Source organism: Colossoma macropomum, unplaced genomic scaffold, assembly GCF_904425465.1.
Source record: "Colossoma macropomum unplaced genomic scaffold, Colossoma_macropomum, whole genome shotgun sequence".
NCBI classification, from domain to species: Eukaryota; Metazoa; Chordata; class Actinopteri; order Characiformes; family Serrasalmidae; genus Colossoma; species Colossoma macropomum.
This window is the reverse complement of record NW_023495834.1, coordinates 1,368-19,253: the sequence shown is the minus strand read 5'-3', so window position 1 is coordinate 19,253 and position 17,886 is coordinate 1,368. Positions and strand designations below refer to the sequence as shown.

The 17,886-nt window shown below is 44.4% G+C and overlaps 4 protein-coding genes across 4 annotated transcripts in view; all 4 read right to left on the bottom strand.

Annotated features, from left to right (window-relative positions):
• Positions 1 to 15,535, bottom strand: part of LOC118803101 — a 61,378-nt gene extending 45,843 nt beyond the window's left edge. The window contains exons 1-3 of the mRNA XM_036563608.1: positions 14,881 to 15,535; positions 11,495 to 11,520; positions 7,147 to 7,490 (exon numbers count right to left, since the gene is read on the bottom strand). Coding sequence (XP_036419501.1) covers positions 7,147 to 7,490; positions 11,495 to 11,520; positions 14,881 to 15,173 — 663 coding nt within the window. The 5' untranslated portion in view covers positions 15,174 to 15,535. The remainder of the gene's footprint in view (positions 1 to 7,146; positions 7,491 to 11,494; positions 11,521 to 14,880) is intronic.
• On the bottom strand, positions 8,069 to 8,471 carry LOC118803106 (histone H2A-like). The gene has a single exon (XM_036563613.1). The coding sequence runs from the start codon at positions 8,453 to 8,455 to the stop codon at positions 8,069 to 8,071; it is 387 nt and encodes a 128-aa protein (XP_036419506.1). The 5' UTR covers positions 8,456 to 8,471.
• LOC118803103 (histone H1-like) lies at positions 8,905 to 9,492 on the bottom strand. The gene has a single exon (XM_036563611.1). The coding sequence runs from the start codon at positions 9,490 to 9,492 to the stop codon at positions 8,905 to 8,907; it is 588 nt and encodes a 195-aa protein (XP_036419504.1).
• LOC118803109 (histone H2B-like) lies at positions 13,392 to 13,993 on the bottom strand. The gene has a single exon (XM_036563617.1). It carries the CDS (start codon positions 13,980 to 13,982, stop codon positions 13,608 to 13,610), a length of 375 nt encoding a protein of 124 aa, XP_036419510.1. The 5' UTR covers positions 13,983 to 13,993; the 3' UTR covers positions 13,392 to 13,607.
• Positions 15,536 to 17,886: the final 2,351 nt, after the last annotated feature.

Sequence of the window (17,886 nt, the reverse complement as noted above, 5' to 3'; positions counted from 1 at the left end):
TCTTTTAACCCTCGATACCTGCTGAACAAGTAAAATTATAATATTTCAGCACCACCCCACACATAACCATTTCTGCTGTTCTCCAATGCAGACATCAAGATGTCCACTTTATTTAAATACATGAGACCAACCGCATTTTAATGGAAGATGCTTTTGAACAGCTTTTCTGTTGCTATTTTGCATCACAATATGTAATTTCGACACTGTTTTCATTCTTTGAAACAACATAGTTACTTTTTGCAAGGGCTGACTTTGACTTTAGTCATAAAAATAATCAACAATCTACATAACTTCTCAGTGCATAAGTGATCTTATTATAAACCAAACAGAAATGGTTTTGTTTCAGCTGAGCCTCCTATGTCAGAAACAAATACTAAAAGTTTCTAGAGTGATTTTCACGTGTTCTGCTTTTTGGCTGTGAAATCAGGCGCCTGAAGCTTTGGTTAACTAGTGGTTGAGACGGTGGGCGACAGGTGACGCTCTGCTTTCTGACTGCACCCACGATCCACCACAAATCCGTGTACCTCCGTTGTGGTGGTTGTCGTGGCAAACAGGGAGGACGTGTGGTGGAGAGCATGAATGCCAGCCGTTACTGCCAAACTGAATCCACTTGTGGCACATCATGCAAAATACACACCCAGCTGTGTGTGTTTGCACCATGAACTTAACAGGCTGCTGTTCTCCTGTTTTGCAGAACCAAGCCCATCTCCGCTTCATTTATCTTTCAGTAAAAGTGAGTCAATGCTAACTAACTAGCTAACATTCATTTAAAAAAGCCTGCTGTAAAAATGCAGAACTTTCTAGACCAACCTTTTTTTCATTTAAAACAAAATGATCAATCACAACAAAGAGATTGATTACGTGACATTAAGCCGGTTCTAGGTGTTCTCTGCATTGAAGTCATATTCTCAAAGAGGGTTTATAACTTATAATATTATTATTGGAAAAATGGTCAGTTATAGCTGTTTAGCCATTGTTGCACTCAGAACTACTGGTTAAATCGGGGTTAACATATATACACACACACCACACATCGGGGAACAGCAGCTTCTCAAGGACCCAACAGTCAGCAGTATGAAACAACTAGCTGGTAATAGCCGGCTGTAAATCATGTACAGGATGGGCCCCCACACTATAGGCTACATATAATTACTGCTGTCCAAGTAGATTGTACACCTATACAAATCAGCTTCCCATCACCTGGTACACACACACACACACACACACGCACACACACACACACACACACACACTCTCACCTCCCTCCACAGCTTTTTTCTTCAGATCTACACTAATCTCACACAACGTTGATGTTTGTATGCAGCACAGTGGCCTCGGCTTGCTTTTCTGACGACAGCCTATTTATCTGCTCTTTAGTTTTCGTGTTTAAATAAACTCTTCTGGTTCCTTGGATTATCCGCCTCCTGCAGTGGTGAAACCATTAGTTAACTTTCCCACCGAAGACAAAGTTTTATTTAAGCTCCTAATGAGCGACTCACCTTGTTGGATATGTAGTCTGTCTTTTACCAGCAACATATATCTGTAGAAAAAAGAGAAACATCTGTAGATGTCAGAAGGGAGGATATGTAAACACTACCCAGATAAATGTTGCTGCTTAGGGAATGGGGTTCAACTATGTTCAGCTACAGTGGACAGAGCAGCCAACTGGACGAACACTGTAACCAACTGATAAGATCAGATACTGTTCCATATTAATGATCTGCTTTCTAATGATAAACATGATGCACAAAAAAGGTTTTATTTCCAGGGCTGGGAAATGACTGTATTCGAGTCCCTAAGACAGGTTCCTACACTTAAACTGAGCATGTTTCAGGAGCACTGGTGCCCCTGTGTGATAAATAAGGACACATTAAACAGAGTTATGGCACAATTGTATAAAAAAACATTAAAAAGTTTCCTCTTCTTCAAAGTGATGCTGTCATACAGAATCAGTAAAGCTGCTGTCAGCTCGAGTCATTTCACTCGACCCGAGTCCTTCTCTGCCCTGCTGTCCGCTGTCTGTGTAGACACGCTGAGCGCTGCCCTCAAACACCACCGAGAGCAGAGGAGAGACAGAGACAGACGCTGCTCGCACAGTAAACACAAGTATCGATCAGAAGTTCCTGGTTCTCCCACCACCGACATTCCCAGCCAGCGAAACGGAAAACCAGTTCAAATGAACCGAGGTTAGCTTGATGCTCGCTTAACAGGCCATTTCAGCAGAAACGGACTCAGTGAAGCAAAACATCCACAGCGAAGTACAGGAGCTCTGTATTAAACGCTGCTAACACGCTGGACGGGCTCGGGGTCATTTTGTGGCTCTGTGGTCTTTTAGGGAAACAATATTAAGACGTCTAACATGATGAGACTTCAGTCGACGTCTTTGCCCGCTTCTTGTTCGAATTTTCCCGCTCCACCTTAAATGGTGCAGCAGTTAAGTCACTTTCTGCAGTGTTTCTCAAAGCACGGCGCCTTCAGGACCCGGATTGAGAAACTCGGATTTAAGGTGGAACGGGAAAATGGAACAAGCTGGTGAATGAGAAGTTGCTGCGCTTCGTTCTAACATGGGGGTCTCTCTGGCAGCGGTGGGCTCCAGGAGAAGAGGAACGCTCGAGCTGTTTGGAAACGCTGTGCGGCCGATGGCGGTCTGGAAAAATCAGGCTTCTGTCTCGTTGATGACGTCATATCTCCTTCTGACGCCGTTCTACCGTTACAGCCGGCTGAAATGTTCCGGGTGGTATTTTTTCAGTTCACCGTTAGCAGAAAGGCCAACAGTGTAACTGTGGACCCGGTCAGTCACACGCGCGCGCACAATGTCCGCGCTTCATCTTCAAAAAGCCGCCGCTCCTGCTAACGTTACTAGCTAACATTAACTCTGAGCTATTTTAGGCCTCAGTATCTTTATTATGGCAGTGATGTACAGTATGGTCACTGTTACTGGGCTGAAGGCCGTCTAAAGACGCGGGCTAATAAAAGACACCACACTAAAACCCGTACAGTCATCTTATGCTGCAGGACAAACCAAAGTCCTGAACTGAAAAGTCCAGAAGGAGCGAGATATCCAGCTACTTTAACCTCCTGCGTTACACGAACAACATTCTGGAGCTCCACAGAACAAACAGCATAAACCATAATAGGAGCAGAGCAGACTCAGCTTTACCTTCCCTGCCGCTCTCCTCGCGCTCTGCTCTGCGCTCTTCACCGTCGGAAAAAGGGGCGTGGTCATCCCGCTTCTCTGCTTCTGATTGGGCGGTGAGTGCATGATTACTGAGTGACCGCTGAAACAGGTCAGCGCGAGAATGATCATGGAGGAACAGATGTGCTGTTAAAGAGAGTGTAATCAAATATATGATGCAGAGTTAAATGGGGAAGGACTGCAAACGTTCAGGAAAGGTGGGAACTTTCCACGGAAATGAACTGGAATTAAATCATTTTCACAGGCTGCATTTGTCTGATGCTGACAGACAGAAGCAGATATAACTGTAAACCGTTGGAATAAAAATTAAAAAATAATAAAAAAAACAATTAACATCTATGATTTGAACTTAATAGGGACGCTGAAAAACAATGCTGATTTATTCAGCACATAATCTCACACACGCAGCTGTTCTACCCACAATTCTGACAGTGTTTAGAGTGAATTATAAACATGTCCTCTAGTGATCCTCAAATCTGAATCCTTGTTTTCACAAGCGAAGTTATGGACATGAAAACATAACAATCCCTTTTGCTGCTTTTTCAGTCGTATAACTGAATTGTATTTAACACAAGGATTCAGTGTAGTTTGGATTTTTTTTTATTTTAATTGAGTTCTAATTATTTAAACTATGTAAACAGTTATAAAATGTCACCTTCGTCATTGTTTGAGTCACCTTCACTCATTAATTCATCTTCATTAATAGGAAGAGTTTCAAACAGGATCAAATGTTTACTTGTCCAAATATGTGAAGATTATTTTTCACACCACTGCATTTAATTATTGATTTTTTCATAATGTAATTATTTTTATTATTTTTGTAATGGGTGTTTCCCATGACTATTTGTCAAAAAAGTTTAATGTCACAATGGCAAATGAGCCAGATCGGTTCAGTTATTGAACCTGTCTTGCTCGTCTATAGACGTCCAGAAGGGCTCCTGGTTAGACATCCAGAAATACGAAACCAGTCCTGCACTTCCACTGACGTCCAAAAGGTCTCCAAGTCAAATGACCATATATGACCCATTTTGAACATTTACATCCAAGAGACGTCCAGTTGAGGTCCTAGTCAGACGGTGAGATATTGAATCTGATTTGTACGTCCACCAGATGTGCAAAAGTGGGTCTGGACTAACCGACGTGATACAGACATGATTTGAACGTCTTTCTGACGTGGAATGTTTGCTGGTAAACACCTTTTCTATTTCTTGGAGTCGTTTGTAGCTGAAGAACCTTTTTTTGGCTTCAAGTAGCTTTGGGTCAGTTTGATTCATTGTAGCAATTTTTATTTTATTTATTTATTTATTTTTCTTTCCTGACACTAAGTACCGTACCGGTCACCCCTCTACAAAGGTGTGACAAACGCTACTGTTTGCCAGGGCCTTAAGTAGAGGAGTCCGCAGCTGTGTCGAGTTGGGCCTAATCAGCCCGCGGGCTTCTGGGAATTGGAGTTCCCTGAAGTTATGGTCCCGTGCCGCCATCGCCCTCTGCTGGCAGCAGGCAGGGCCGGCTGAACCCCTACAATTAGAGTCATAATTAATCTTTTAATCTTTCACTTTCGATACTTAAGTACATTTGAGGGAAAATACTTGTGTACTTTTACACAAGTGGAGCTCTAAAGGGAGGAGCTTCTACTTTTACTGGAGTAATATTTTACCTTGGGTATCTCTACTTTAACTCAGGTACGTGGTTTGTGTACTTCGTCCAGCACTGCTGAAATGATGGACACAGTGAAGGTGTGGAAGTGAGCTGGTTGTGAGCTGAACGTGAGCTGTGTGATGGACTCTCAGTGTGGGCTGTGTTGGAGCAGCTGAGGGAAACTGATAGAGCTGCAGGCTGGAGCTGCAGTAACAGATGGATGAGCTGAACAGGAATAAGAGACTTTCACACTTTGAGTACTTTGTAAAAGTAGTGATGGCTGAAAACTGAACACACTTTTCTAAATGTGCTCAGTAACAGATTCAGTTCCAGCACATAAAAACACATTCAGAACACAGTTAGAAACATCTTGATAAGGAACATGGAAAAACTCTGCTTTTGTCCTTTTTACTCACTTTACATTCTTCCTGCTGTGACTGGTTGGTAGTTTTCTTCACTGAATTCTTCTCTTCATGAGCTTCATAATAATCACTTATAAACTGAATTAACTTGAATTAACTCAGTTCTCATCATTTCTGTTCTTTTTCAGTCCATTGATGTTCCCATGGTCACTCAGCCCACTTTAACCACTATACTGAGACAGAAAGTGGGACAGTGCTAAAAATCAATTTATCGCAGCTTCAGTATAATTTTGACAGGGCGACTGTCAAACGCTGAGTGTCTCACTTTTGCTAAAGTCAGTAGAAAATTACAATTAAATTAAAATGATTAACAGTTCCTCATATCTTCTACATTTGCCTGTAGAGTAGCTGGATCTTTTTCAGTTAATGTCATGTATATCATATATGTAAAACCATTCCATGCAACACACACCAGTACATAAGTACAACACTTGATTCTCCGCTTATCACCCGTGTCACTCATGTCCACAACTGAGGGGACTGTTCTGTTCAATCGTCCCACAAAAGAGCTCAGAAACACTGAGATAAATAACGAGATCATCAGATTTATCAGTCTACTCAGCATGTCTGATACACACCATGCACTGATTTAATACAGTTAATAAAGAAGGATTTACAGATCAAAGACTGAAAGTTTTTGATTTACGTTACGGGGTAAGTTTTCTAAAATTCTGCTAGAATATAAAAAGTAACAATATTCTGAAACACACACACACACACACACACACACACACACACTCACACACACACACACACACACACACACACACTCACACAGCCACACACACTCACAGACACACACACACACACTCACACACACAGCCACACACACACACACCACACACACACACATACACACACTCACACACACACACACACACACACACCACACACACACACACACACACACGCACACACACACACTCACACACACACACACACACTCAAACACACCCACACTCAAACACACCCACACACACACACACACACACTCAAACACACCCACACTCAAACACATCCACACACACACACACACACTCTCACACACACACAGCCACACACACACACACACACACACCACACACACACACACACACACACTCACACACACACACAGCCACACACACACACACACACACACACACACACACACACACTCAAACACACCCACACTCAAACACACCCACACACACACACACACACACTCTCACACACACACAGCCACACACACACACACACACACCACCGCACATTTATGAAATGAAATCCTGGCCCTTTGCAGAGGAGACTGGACTTTCCACCACTTTGGTTCATTTTGGTCATTTGTGGTGATTTTATTAGTCGTGTTTCTTTATTATTTTCTTCCGCGCGCACACACACTCACAGGGTGATTTTCTCGCTTAACTCTTACTCCACTAACGCAGCCCTACATATTTACTATGTACGCGATGTTCGTAGCGCTAGTCACGCGCTCACACTACTCGCCTGTACTGCACTTCTGATTCTCCAGCCGCTCATTTCCGTGATGAAGTACTAACGAGTTCATTCTCATCTCTTTCTGTAAGACTCGAAACTCCTCACTGCACTACGGACTCTGATCAAACACGGGATGAACATCTGAGCTGGAACTAAGCAGCTCCTCACGACTCCGCAGAGAGAAGCTCGCGGGCTCCCCTTCGAGATCTGTTACTACGTCACAACACAAAAGAACCCGAGTTCGCTAGAAAACTCGCTCTTTTGGACTGAAACAGTTCGGCGGCTCTTAAAAGAGCCTTTGGGGTGTTTGAGTAACTTGTGGTCGCTCCGTTTAATCTAAGCGCGCTCTCCGCGGATCCGGCGGGCCAGCTGGATGTCCTTAGGCATGATGGTGACTCTCTTGGCGTGGATGGCGCACAGATTAGTGTCCTCGAACAGACCCACCAAGTACGCCTCGCTAGCCTCCTGCAGGGCCATGACGGCGGAGCTCTGGAAGCGGAGATCGGTCTTGAAATCCTGAGCGATCTCCCGCACCAGGCGCTGGAAGGGCAGCTTGCGGATGAGCAGCTCTGTGGATTTCTGGTAGCGACGGATCTCCCTGAGAGCCACGGTACCGGGCCTGTAACGGTGAGGCTTCTTGACGCCGCCGGTGGCCGGAGCGCTCTTACGAGCAGCCTTGGTAGCCAGCTGCTTCCTCGGTGCTTTACCACCAGTGGACTTACGGGCGGTCTGCTTGGTTCTTGCCATAACGTCACAATCTGTTCTCCTCGGGGAGAAAGAAGGAGAATAAGCTCGCGCACACATCACGGCTCTTTTAAGCGCTGCAGCTGCTCGCCTCTCATTGGGCGTTTTGAATGTGCCCGCCTCCCATTGGACAGTCGTCCACGCACCGGCCAAGCGTTATTGGGCGTCTTCTTTCGCGCCAAAATTTTGGAAAAACGAGACTTTGCCCGAACGCCGTGGTGGCTCCTGTACCACAGCCCTGTTTTTGTAATATGTAGAGCTTTTAATTGGAAATTCGACATTATTTTTTTTATACCTTATGCGTAATTCTAACGCTTTACTCCATCTGAACTGGCGGCTTTATATAGACGCTTGTGTGTGTTTGCTTTAAGTGTTTGAGTAGAAAGAGCTTCTAAATATTCAGTATGCAGTCGGGGGAGGAGGGGGTGATGGGTCTTGTTTCACGCCCATGTAAACAGTAATCCTAGACTGACAGGCGGCTTTTTATTTTGGGGTGGAGCGGCTGATTGACAAAGAAAAACTGCACTTTCGTCGCGGAGGTGGGCGGCTCTTAAAAGAGCCTTTGGTGACAGAAAAATCTGAGAAAACCAGTTTACTTGGTCTTGGCCGCCTTCTCGGTCTTCTTGGGCAACAGGACGGCCTGAATGTTGGGCAGAACGCCACCCTGAGCGATGGTGACTCCTCCGAGCAGTTTGTTGAGCTCCTCGTCGTTACGAACGGCCAGCTGCAGGTGACGAGGAATGATACGAGTCTTCTTGTTGTCGCGAGCGGCGTTTCCGGCCAACTCGAGGATCTCAGCGGTAAGATATTCTAGCACAGCGGCCAAGTAGACGGGAGCACCAGCGCCGACGCGCTCGGCATAATTACCTTTACGAAGAAGCCTGTGAACACGGCCCACAGGGAACTGCAGCCCGGCGCGGGAGGAGCGAGTCTTAGCCTTGGCTCTAGCCTTCCCGCCAGTTTTACCTCTTCCACTCATTTTGCACTTCACTCAACTTCACCAAACTAACCTAAAATAATGAGTCCCGGTGTCCGAGCGCGCTTCTTATAGCTAAAGCAGCTGCGTTTCTATTGGCTGAAATGCAACAACCAATCGTATTATCGCCGTCAAACTCTAGGTCCCGCCCACCGTTCTCTTCCACTGACCCCGCTTCTCCCCCTCCCCTCCGTGTTGCCGCCTGTGTGTGAGACATATACGCGAAACGTATACGCGTCCTTGTTTTCCGCTATACCCCCCCAATTCTCATCCATGTGGCAGCTCGATTATTGTGTCGAGTCTGGTATTTTCTTATAATATGATTATTCAGTAATTAAGACTTTGTGTAGGGAAAATGAAAACCGAGCTCTTTGAGAGGAAAATGTGGGTGTGGCTCTTAAAAGAGCCGTTTTTGAGCGGAGAAAACAGGACAGGAAGGTAAAACGGCGCGTCTACTTCTTTTTGGGGGCGGCCTTTTTCGCCGCCTTGGGCTTGGCTGCTTTGGGCTTGACCGCCTTCGCTTTCTTCGGGCTCTTGGCCGCCTTCTTCGGGGCCGCGGGCTTCTTAGCTTTCTTGGGAGACTTGGCGACTTTCTTGGCCGCCGCCGGTTTTTTGGCTTTCTTCGGCGATTTCTTAGCGGCCGCGGGCTTCTTAGCAGCGGCGGGCTTTTTGGCGGCCGCCTTCTTGGCTTTGGGCGCCGCTTTCTTTGCCGGCTTCTTCTCGGGCTCGGCTTGTTTCTTGTTGAGCTTGAAGGAGCCCGACGCGCCGGTGCCTTTGGTCTGCACCAGAGTGCCCTTCGTCACGAGGCTCTTGACGGCGATCTTGACGCGGGAGTTGTTCTTGTCCACGTCGTAGCCGCCGGCGGCCAGAGCTTTCTTGAGGGCGGCGAGAGACACGCCGCTCCTCTCCTTAGACTGAGAAACAGCCTTGACGATGAGCTCGCCGACGCTGGGCCCGGCTTTCTTGGGCCGGGCGGCGCTTTTCTTCTTGGGAGCTTTGGCCGGCGCGGCGGCGGCTGGAGCGGGAGCGGTTTCTGCCATCGTTCTGCTTTTGCTGCGAGCGGAGCTGCACTGTTCAGAGGAACCTCCCTCTCCGGCGACGGGCCGGCCCCTTAAAAGCCACATGAGAACGGTGTAGACTCAACCCGGCGGGCGCTGTGCAGCCGTGCCTCAGTGACGCGCTCTTGTGTTTTCTTGTAGCGTTTATCGGGCAAAATAAGAGCGAAAGCGCCGCTTGGCGACCGTCAAACGGTTCGATCCTCCAGAAAAGACTCTGCCGTGTTTCCTCAGTCCGGGATTGAGCGCGCAGCGACGCCTCGTTTCTCAGGGCGCGCTCGAAATGGTGCCGCGCGCCACCCGCTTTAAACGAGATGCGGCGTATTTAGCTCAATAATCTGTGATAAACGGTGGCAAACGGCGGTGCGAGCCTTCGGAGAGCTCAACGGTGCGTTCGAGGAGAGTCTCGGCGAGGGCGTGAGTGAACTCCCACTGGCCGAGCGCCCCGTTAATTACGGCTAAAATGAGCTTTCTTTAAGCGAGTAAAGCACACGCGTAAGCCGGCCGCCGCTGGGGGCAGAGCTGCTCTCTGCTGATGTGCTGTTATATAAATAAACTTTGACTTAGCAATAATCACAACCTCGTTCTAACCCTAATTAGCTTCACCCGAACTTCAACATAACTAACCCCCTTCTAACCCTACTAGAAAATGAAGTCTTGCCCAAATCCTATTATAGGTTCAAGGCTTAACTGTAGACATGCTTTTGCTTACTATGACCTCAGCAAAAGTCAAAGGTTTTAGCCGAAATCTACTTTCACTTTATCTAACTTCACCATAAACCCAAGGCCGAGCTCTAACTCTGATATCCCTTACTTTAAGCTGTACGGCTGGTTTGGGCCTGCTCTAATTACAACATGAGCTAAAGCTTTGCTCTGTGCTTCTCCAACTTCACCACAAGTCTAATGGAATGCTTCAGATCACACTTCACTCATTTTCACTCATTCTTACTCAGTCACAAACCTAAGGCCCTGCCCTAAGCTCACTTTGACATTCATTAATTGTAGCACTATAGTTTCTCGCTCTAACTTTACCACAGCCCTAGGGCCCAGCTCTAACCCTACATTATAAGCCTGAGGCCTAACAGGAAAGCTCATATTGCTCATTCTTACCTGGTCAGAAGCTGAAGACCTTTCCCTACACTGACTTTTACAATCTTTAATTTCTTCATAAAACAAAGGTCTATATTCTATTTATATGATAAGTCTGGGGCCAAGCTGAAAGGTCACGTTTGCTTAGACTAGCTTCATCCAAAGCCTAAGATTTAAAATATACATAGAGTAAGAAACAGGAGCTGTAGAGCTGGATCTTAGGTTTGTGCTTTACTCTAACTTCTTCATGAACCTGAGGCCTTGCACTGACACCATCGCTATTTATTTTACTCCAATTAAGGCACAGGGCCTACTGTAACTAGAAACTTACTAATAACCTGCTTTTACTTTGACCTCATCGTAAGCCTGGGGCCTGGATTTGAGTAAACATATGCTCAATGTAAACACTTCCAAAGCTTGAAGTCAAGTCCCATATCTACTACTGCTTTATCTAACTTCATCATAAGCCCGGGGTCTAGCTCTAAATCTATTCTTACATACACTCCAACTACGGTATAAGCCTGAGGCCTTGCTGGAAGCTTCCTTTTGTTTACTCAGACTTCATCATAAGCCTAAGACCTTGTCCTAAACCAACCTTAACATTCTCCAACTTCGCCATAAACTTTATCACTAAACCTAATATTATTTACTTTATCTGCATTATGAGCCAAAGGCCCAGCTGGAAGGCTAAATACTTTCATTTCTCCAACTTCTCATTCTATAGATGTCTTTTCACTCACGTATACAAACATAAACCAAAGGCCTAGCTCTATATCCTGCCTTACAGCTAGAGTAATTAACAGTAGCTAGAGAGTTAGGCCTTAGAGGATGACTATTCAATCTAAATTTTTCATCAGCATAAGGCTTTGCTGTAAACCAATTACTTTTTCGATTACACCAGATGCCAGATGCCTAGCTGTGAAGCTCCTGATGCTATGTAAATATATCTTAAGCCTAAAGCCCAGCCCTGAACTCACTATTACTCACTCTAACTTCACCGTAATTAACAAGCTTAGCTCTAAACCGATCATCACTTACTCTGACTACAATATAAATCTGAGGCCTAGCTGGAAAGCTCATTTTGCTTACTCTAAATTCTTCAGAAGCCTAAGGCCTAACTCTATACCTACCGCTACTTACTCTATCTACACTATAAGCCTGAGGCATAGCTGGAAAGCTCCTTTTGCTTTCTCTAGCTTCATAGAAAGTCTAATGGTTTGCTCTGTACCTGCTTTTACCTTATAATCACAAATCAGTTCACGCATGTTAACTACATCAGTGGTCTAACGCCTAACTACTAACATTCACTACACTATAAGCCTACGGCCTAGCCAGTAACTTGCTTTCACTATCTCTAGCTTCAGCATGAGCTAAAGGCCTTACTCTATACCTACTGCTTATTTGACCACATTATAAGCCTGAGGCACAGCCATCAGCCTCCTTTCACTTACTGGAAGGAGGTACATAGCAAGACATTTGGCTTACAATGAAGTTTGAGTAAGCAAAAGTGTCATAAGCTCATAACCTCATCATGTGCTTATGGTCGAGCTCTAACTACACAATAAGCCTAAGGTTTAGCCCTGCACCTATTATTACACACTATAACCACAGTAGAAGTCTGAGGCTCAGCTATAAGCCTCCATTTGCTCACTCTAACTTCATCATTGGCCTGAATAACCAATAACTTTCTCACACAAACGCCATCATTAGCCTGAGGCTACCTTAACTTCCTTTGACTACTTTAGAAAACAAAGACTTAGTGATAAACCAACGTAAAACTATCTTTGCTTACTTTAACATGAGCTATAGCCTAAGAGTTACCTCTTAACCCACCTGTACTCACTGGCACTTTCACTGGCCTAAGGACTAATTTCACTTACTCTGACTACATCATGACTCTAACGCCTGGCTTCACATCACAGAGCTAAGGCTTCACTTCTAACCTGCTTTTACTTACTCCCATTTCATCATACATCTCAGGCCTGCTGTAAACTCACTTACACTCACTCTGACTTTAACATGAGTCTAAGGTATTTCCCTAAACCTAGTTTTACTCACTTTTCAATTTAACAATTCATCACAAGCCTACAGCCTAGCTATAAACGCACTTTTGTGTGAACACATTTTTTCTACATACAACAGAAGCCTGGGGTCTCGACCTGTACCTGTTCATTCTTCCTAGAGCTTCATCAAAAGTCTAAAGCTTAGCTCCAAACTTATTTTGACTCATTTTAACTTCTTTGTTAACTGACTCCGATTTCATCATGCATCTCTGGCCTAGCTGTAAACTAACTTATCCCCAGTCTAACTTCAATATGACTGTAAGGCCTTGCCCTAAACATATTTTTACTCCAGTTCATAATCACTTTCAAGGAAAAGTTATTGGGGTGGGGGAAAATAAATAAATAAATAAATAAATAGCAAAGTTAAGCACTGAGCAGGGTTAAGAAACAATACTTTGAATTCACCAGCCTAAGAACTGGCTGGAGATAAAACTTACTTAACTGCAGCATAACTCTGCAGAACGTGCACCACGGCCTTGATTTGTTTATTCAGTAGTCAGTTTTTTTTTCCCTTATTTTAATGCAGTTTACACACAAAGAACATTGCAAGTCAACAGCTTTTATTGTCAATACAAACTGCACAAAACATTAAACATACGTGCACTCTTGAAAGGAAAAAAAAAAACTCACATTTGAGACCATATATATATATATATATATATATATATATATAAATACACACACACACACATACCCTATATATACACACGTATATGTACATATGTTTGTGTGTGTGCGCACTATTTTATCAGTGCCCCTTACACAAACTATATGCAAAGAAATTGCGCGGGAAAATTCGCAAAAAACCTTACGTAACGTTTTCTCCCCGCACCCCCGCCTTCAAAAAATCCCGCTTTCATTCTCACGAACAAAACAAAAAGCTCTTTAAGCGAAACCGTGGGTGGCTCTTAAAAGAGCCGTTGGGTTTGATCAAGTCTTCGTCACTTCTTACTTGGAGCTCGTGTACTTGGTGACGGCCTTGGTGCCCTCGGACACGGCGTGCTTGGCCAGCTCACCGGGAAGAAGCAGGCGCACGGCGGTCTGGATCTCCCTGGACGTGATGGTGGAGCGCTTGTTGTAATGAGCCAAACGGGACGACTCACCGGCGATGCGCTCGAAGATGTCGTTGACGAACGAGTTCATGATGCCCATCGCCTTGGAGGAAATGCCGGTGTCGGGGTGGACCTGCTTCAGCACCTTGTACACGTAGATAGCGTAGCTCTCCCTCCTGGACTTTCTGCGCTTCTTGCCTCCTTTGCCAGCCGTCTTGGTCACGGCTTTCTTAGAGCCCTTCTTCGGCGCGGACTTCGCGGGTTCAGGCATGGTTCTCCTCTGCGTCGAGTAGAACTGAAGAATGAGAAGGAGCGCCCAGCACCGGCTTATCTACACTCCCATATTCAAAACAGACAAAGCTCCGCCTTCACAGTGCTGTCAAACGGCCATTGGACAACAATCAACGGCTCGCTTGGCGGACATCTCTCCTCCTCCCCGCTAAAGACTTTCCCTTTGTTCGCCTTCCCGCGCATTCTTTGGTACTGTGTGTCCTCTACAGCACATTTGTCCAAATATAAGCACGTTTTTTTTTATTGTTCTATTTCATAAAACAGTGTCAAAACACTTTTGAGAGGTTTTGAGTTCTGCCAAAGCAGACATTTCCATTTTAACAAGTTTTCATAAATCATGTTTTTATTGTGTATTTTAGTTCTCAAACTGCTGTTGGATGGTCTTGATTTAAAAAAACACCTCTTAGAAAACAACTTTATTTAAAAACTATTTCTCCAATACTCATTCCGTGTTTCAGAGTTAAACAGATCCATGTAACGCATAGAAGCTTCTTCTAAGGGCTCTTGAACGGGTTTATCTGGTTCTGCTGGAGAACAGCGCTGGTGTTTGACAGTTTCTGCTGCAAAAGGCGAACTTGCGTTACTTGATGAACAATAACGACTTTACTGACTAAACGATTTCAGAAAACGCTGTTAGAGTAACTCAGAGCAGCACAACCTAAATATAAAATACTCTCCATCACTCTCTATGGCTGTTCTGATAGTAGATTAAGGTCTCCATCACGCTCTTCATAGACTAAAAACAGACAAGCGGGTGTTTCCATCAACATTAAATGAGTCATAAAGAGCAGCTCTTCTGGTGGGAGTGTGGGGGGCTCTTAAAAGAGCCGTTGGGTTTAGCGCTGTTCGAGTCGATCGTTTAACCTCCGAAGCCGTACAGGGTTCGGCCCTGACGCTTCAGAGCGTAAACCACATCCATGGCGGTGACGGTCTTCCTCTTGGCGTGCTCGGTGTAGGTGACGGCGTCCCTGATCACGTTCTCTAGGAACACCTTGAGCACGCCGCGGGTCTCCTCGTAGATCAGACCCGAAATACGCTTGACGCCGCCACGGCGAGCCAGACGGCGGATAGCCGGCTTGGTGATGCCCTGGATGTTGTCGCGGAGCACTTTGCGGTGACGCTTAGCGCCTCCTTTACCGAGACCTTTACCTCCCTTCCCTCTTCCAGACATGGCCGCTGCTTCCTCTTCGACCCGAAGCTTCCAGAACGAATAAGACACTGCTCCGCTGAACGCGCCTGTTATGCTCCTCTACAGGACCTAGTTGAAACCAAGGGACGGGAGGCGGAGCTACACACAACAGACACTACAGAGAAAACACACACAAAACAAAAACCGCCACGAAACAATCAGTATTACTGTTACCACTGTAGCGCCCCCTCAGGCCATTACCTTGCTTTAGGAGTGAGCTGAGCTGAGCTCTTCGCGTTGACTACTAATTGTAAGTGTGAGCGGTTAGTAAGCTACTGATTTACACCTTTAAGTAACCACCACTGTAATGGAATGATGACCTCTCCCTGTGGTATCACAGCTCAGCTATGACCCCCCTTACAAATTTAGTACTCTATTAATGCACAAGAACCCACTCAACAGTGTGCACACAGGAATAATCAGAAATAGAGGAAAACAAGTGACTGGAAGTTCTATTAGCTGATATATTTATTAGCACCTCCCCCACAAACAAATCACTTAGTTATGCTGTATGAATTATGTATTTGTTTCTTTTCAAGATTCACATAACTACTTGAATATAAATGAAGCTGCAGAATATTATAATGAGCAGTTAACCCTTTCTGCTCTGTGTTTTCTCTGATTAGCACATTAATAATGAAACTCCATATCCGGTGCTGCTTTTCTTCAGTCACTCATATCATCACTACACTCTGACAGAGAGGAGTTAAATATCACACATATTGTGTAGGATTTCATCCCCTTTACCGACTGAGCTCAGAGCCCCAAGTGTTCATTCACACTCAGCTAATGTGTTTAATGTAGACACTGATTTTAATATATTGGAGGATAATTGATCATAATTATCATGGAGTTATTCTGTTCGGAGACTGTAGAGAAGATGAAAATGAAACTGTGTTAAACTTGTTGTGTAAATTAATATGAGGGAAATAAAAATCTATACTGTGACTGCCGACTCTGAGAGACTCTCAGTGAGGAACACTGTGAAATGGAGCTGTTTCATAAAATCTACAGAGTGTCCAACGCTGGAATGGTCAGAGACAGAGACTGTTGGTCATTTGATTGTAGACTGATACAGAATAAAATACATATTTAAACCATTTCAGAGACACAGTTTAAACACAAAGTTTACAAGAAGAAATTTTCAGAAATTTTGGATTTTCTAAGGCTCCTCACTTTTTGGCAGCTTTATTTGTTACAGTGTTTCACTCAAATAGTTCATAACTATAATAAATATAATCATAAGCAGTAAACTGAACGCTGTATAACCAAAAGCTGCAATCAACTTCAACTACCTCCACACAGACTGGATTACCGCTACATTATAGCCTCAAACAAACAAACAAACAAACAAACAAACAAACCTGTTTTGTGTGATGTATGTCAGTGAATATGCAGTGTCAGAGTAAAACAGGACATCATCAGATAGCTGTCAAACACAAAATAAAACAAAACATTTCTCTGTTTTGTATTCTTGTAAGAGTGGAAGAGAAAATGACATGATTAGATCTGGTTTATATGCTCTTGATGTTTCCCTGAAACATTCGAAAAATGATGGGATTAGAAACAGAACTAATATAAGATTTGTAGGCACCCAAGCTCTGCAGCGTCCACCGGCTCTTCATATGCGGTCAGTAAAAACACGAGCTCTGAGTGTCTGTAAACAGACATTTTCAGCTGATTTAACTCTGGTTGATATATTGTAGATTCAAAGTTTCTTATTCTCCTGGAATTGTCCTGAAAATAACTTTCCATTAAACATTCACTGCTGCTGTTGTTTTCTCTGTCCACAAGGTGGCAGCACAGCTGCATTTCCTCCTTAGAACTAACAAGAGGTGAAGAAGAGGCGTAACAGAATACAGATACTGAATTATCTGTAAACTGTGCAGCAGATATTTTCCATAGAAATATTAAATATTAAAAAATGAAGTGCATTCACTGCTTTTTAAAATAAACAGCATTATAAACATTCAGACAGGTGTTTAACAGAACACGGTGCTGCTGTTCACATCAGTTCATTCAGTTCATTCACACTGGTTTGGATAAACAGTCTTGTAAGAAATCCACAGCACAGCTGCTTTATTTTGTTTACTGTTAAACCTGTAATGACCTCAGTACAGGTCTAGTCTGAGCTCATGGGGTTTGTGGTTCAGAGTAAGGCGGCCCACCACAGCAGCTCTTCTAAGTTCTTCTGGTGTGTTGAGGTCCATATTGCCCAGTTAGCAGGGAACGTTCCCACAACTTTGCCTAACGTTACCTACACGTTCTAATAATGTAATAATATTCTCAGAACATTTTAGCAGGTTTTTTAATCACTGCTCATATTTGAGAATGAGAGAGTGATGCACTGTATCTGTCACTCTGATTACACATTTACCTGTAACGAGCTGCAGTGCCTTTCAGAGTAAAAGTAGTGTTGCTAATATGAGTCTAATAGAGTTCTGGATCTCCTCCTGCGTCTCTCTGTGAGACTCAGCAGCTCCTCACTTTGGGTTTAGGGACCTCCTAAAGAACTACGGTCATTTCTCTCTCCATCTCCATCATCCTGACAGTCTGTTCTCTGTCAGTGCAGAGAGTATTTCAGTGTCCTCAGATCTCCCACTGACCCACCTTTGAACACGTCTATCACTGTGAAGCTCCTCAAGTGGAGTTAATCTGAGGTTTTTTAATCATATATTTAGGAGCCTCTGAATCC

What these genes read in the sequence shown, in the direction of transcription:
- LOC118803106 (XM_036563613.1), bottom strand. Translation starts at nt 8,455, where the DNA reads ATGAGTGGAAGAGGTAAAACTGGCGGGAAGGCTAGAGCCAAGGCTAAG.
- LOC118803103 (XM_036563611.1), bottom strand. Translation starts at nt 9,492, where the DNA reads ATGGCAGAAACCGCTCCCGCTCCAGCCGCCGCCGCGCCGGCCAAAGCT.
- LOC118803109 (XM_036563617.1), bottom strand. Translation starts at nt 13,982, where the DNA reads ATGCCTGAACCCGCGAAGTCCGCGCCGAAGAAGGGCTCTAAGAAAGCC.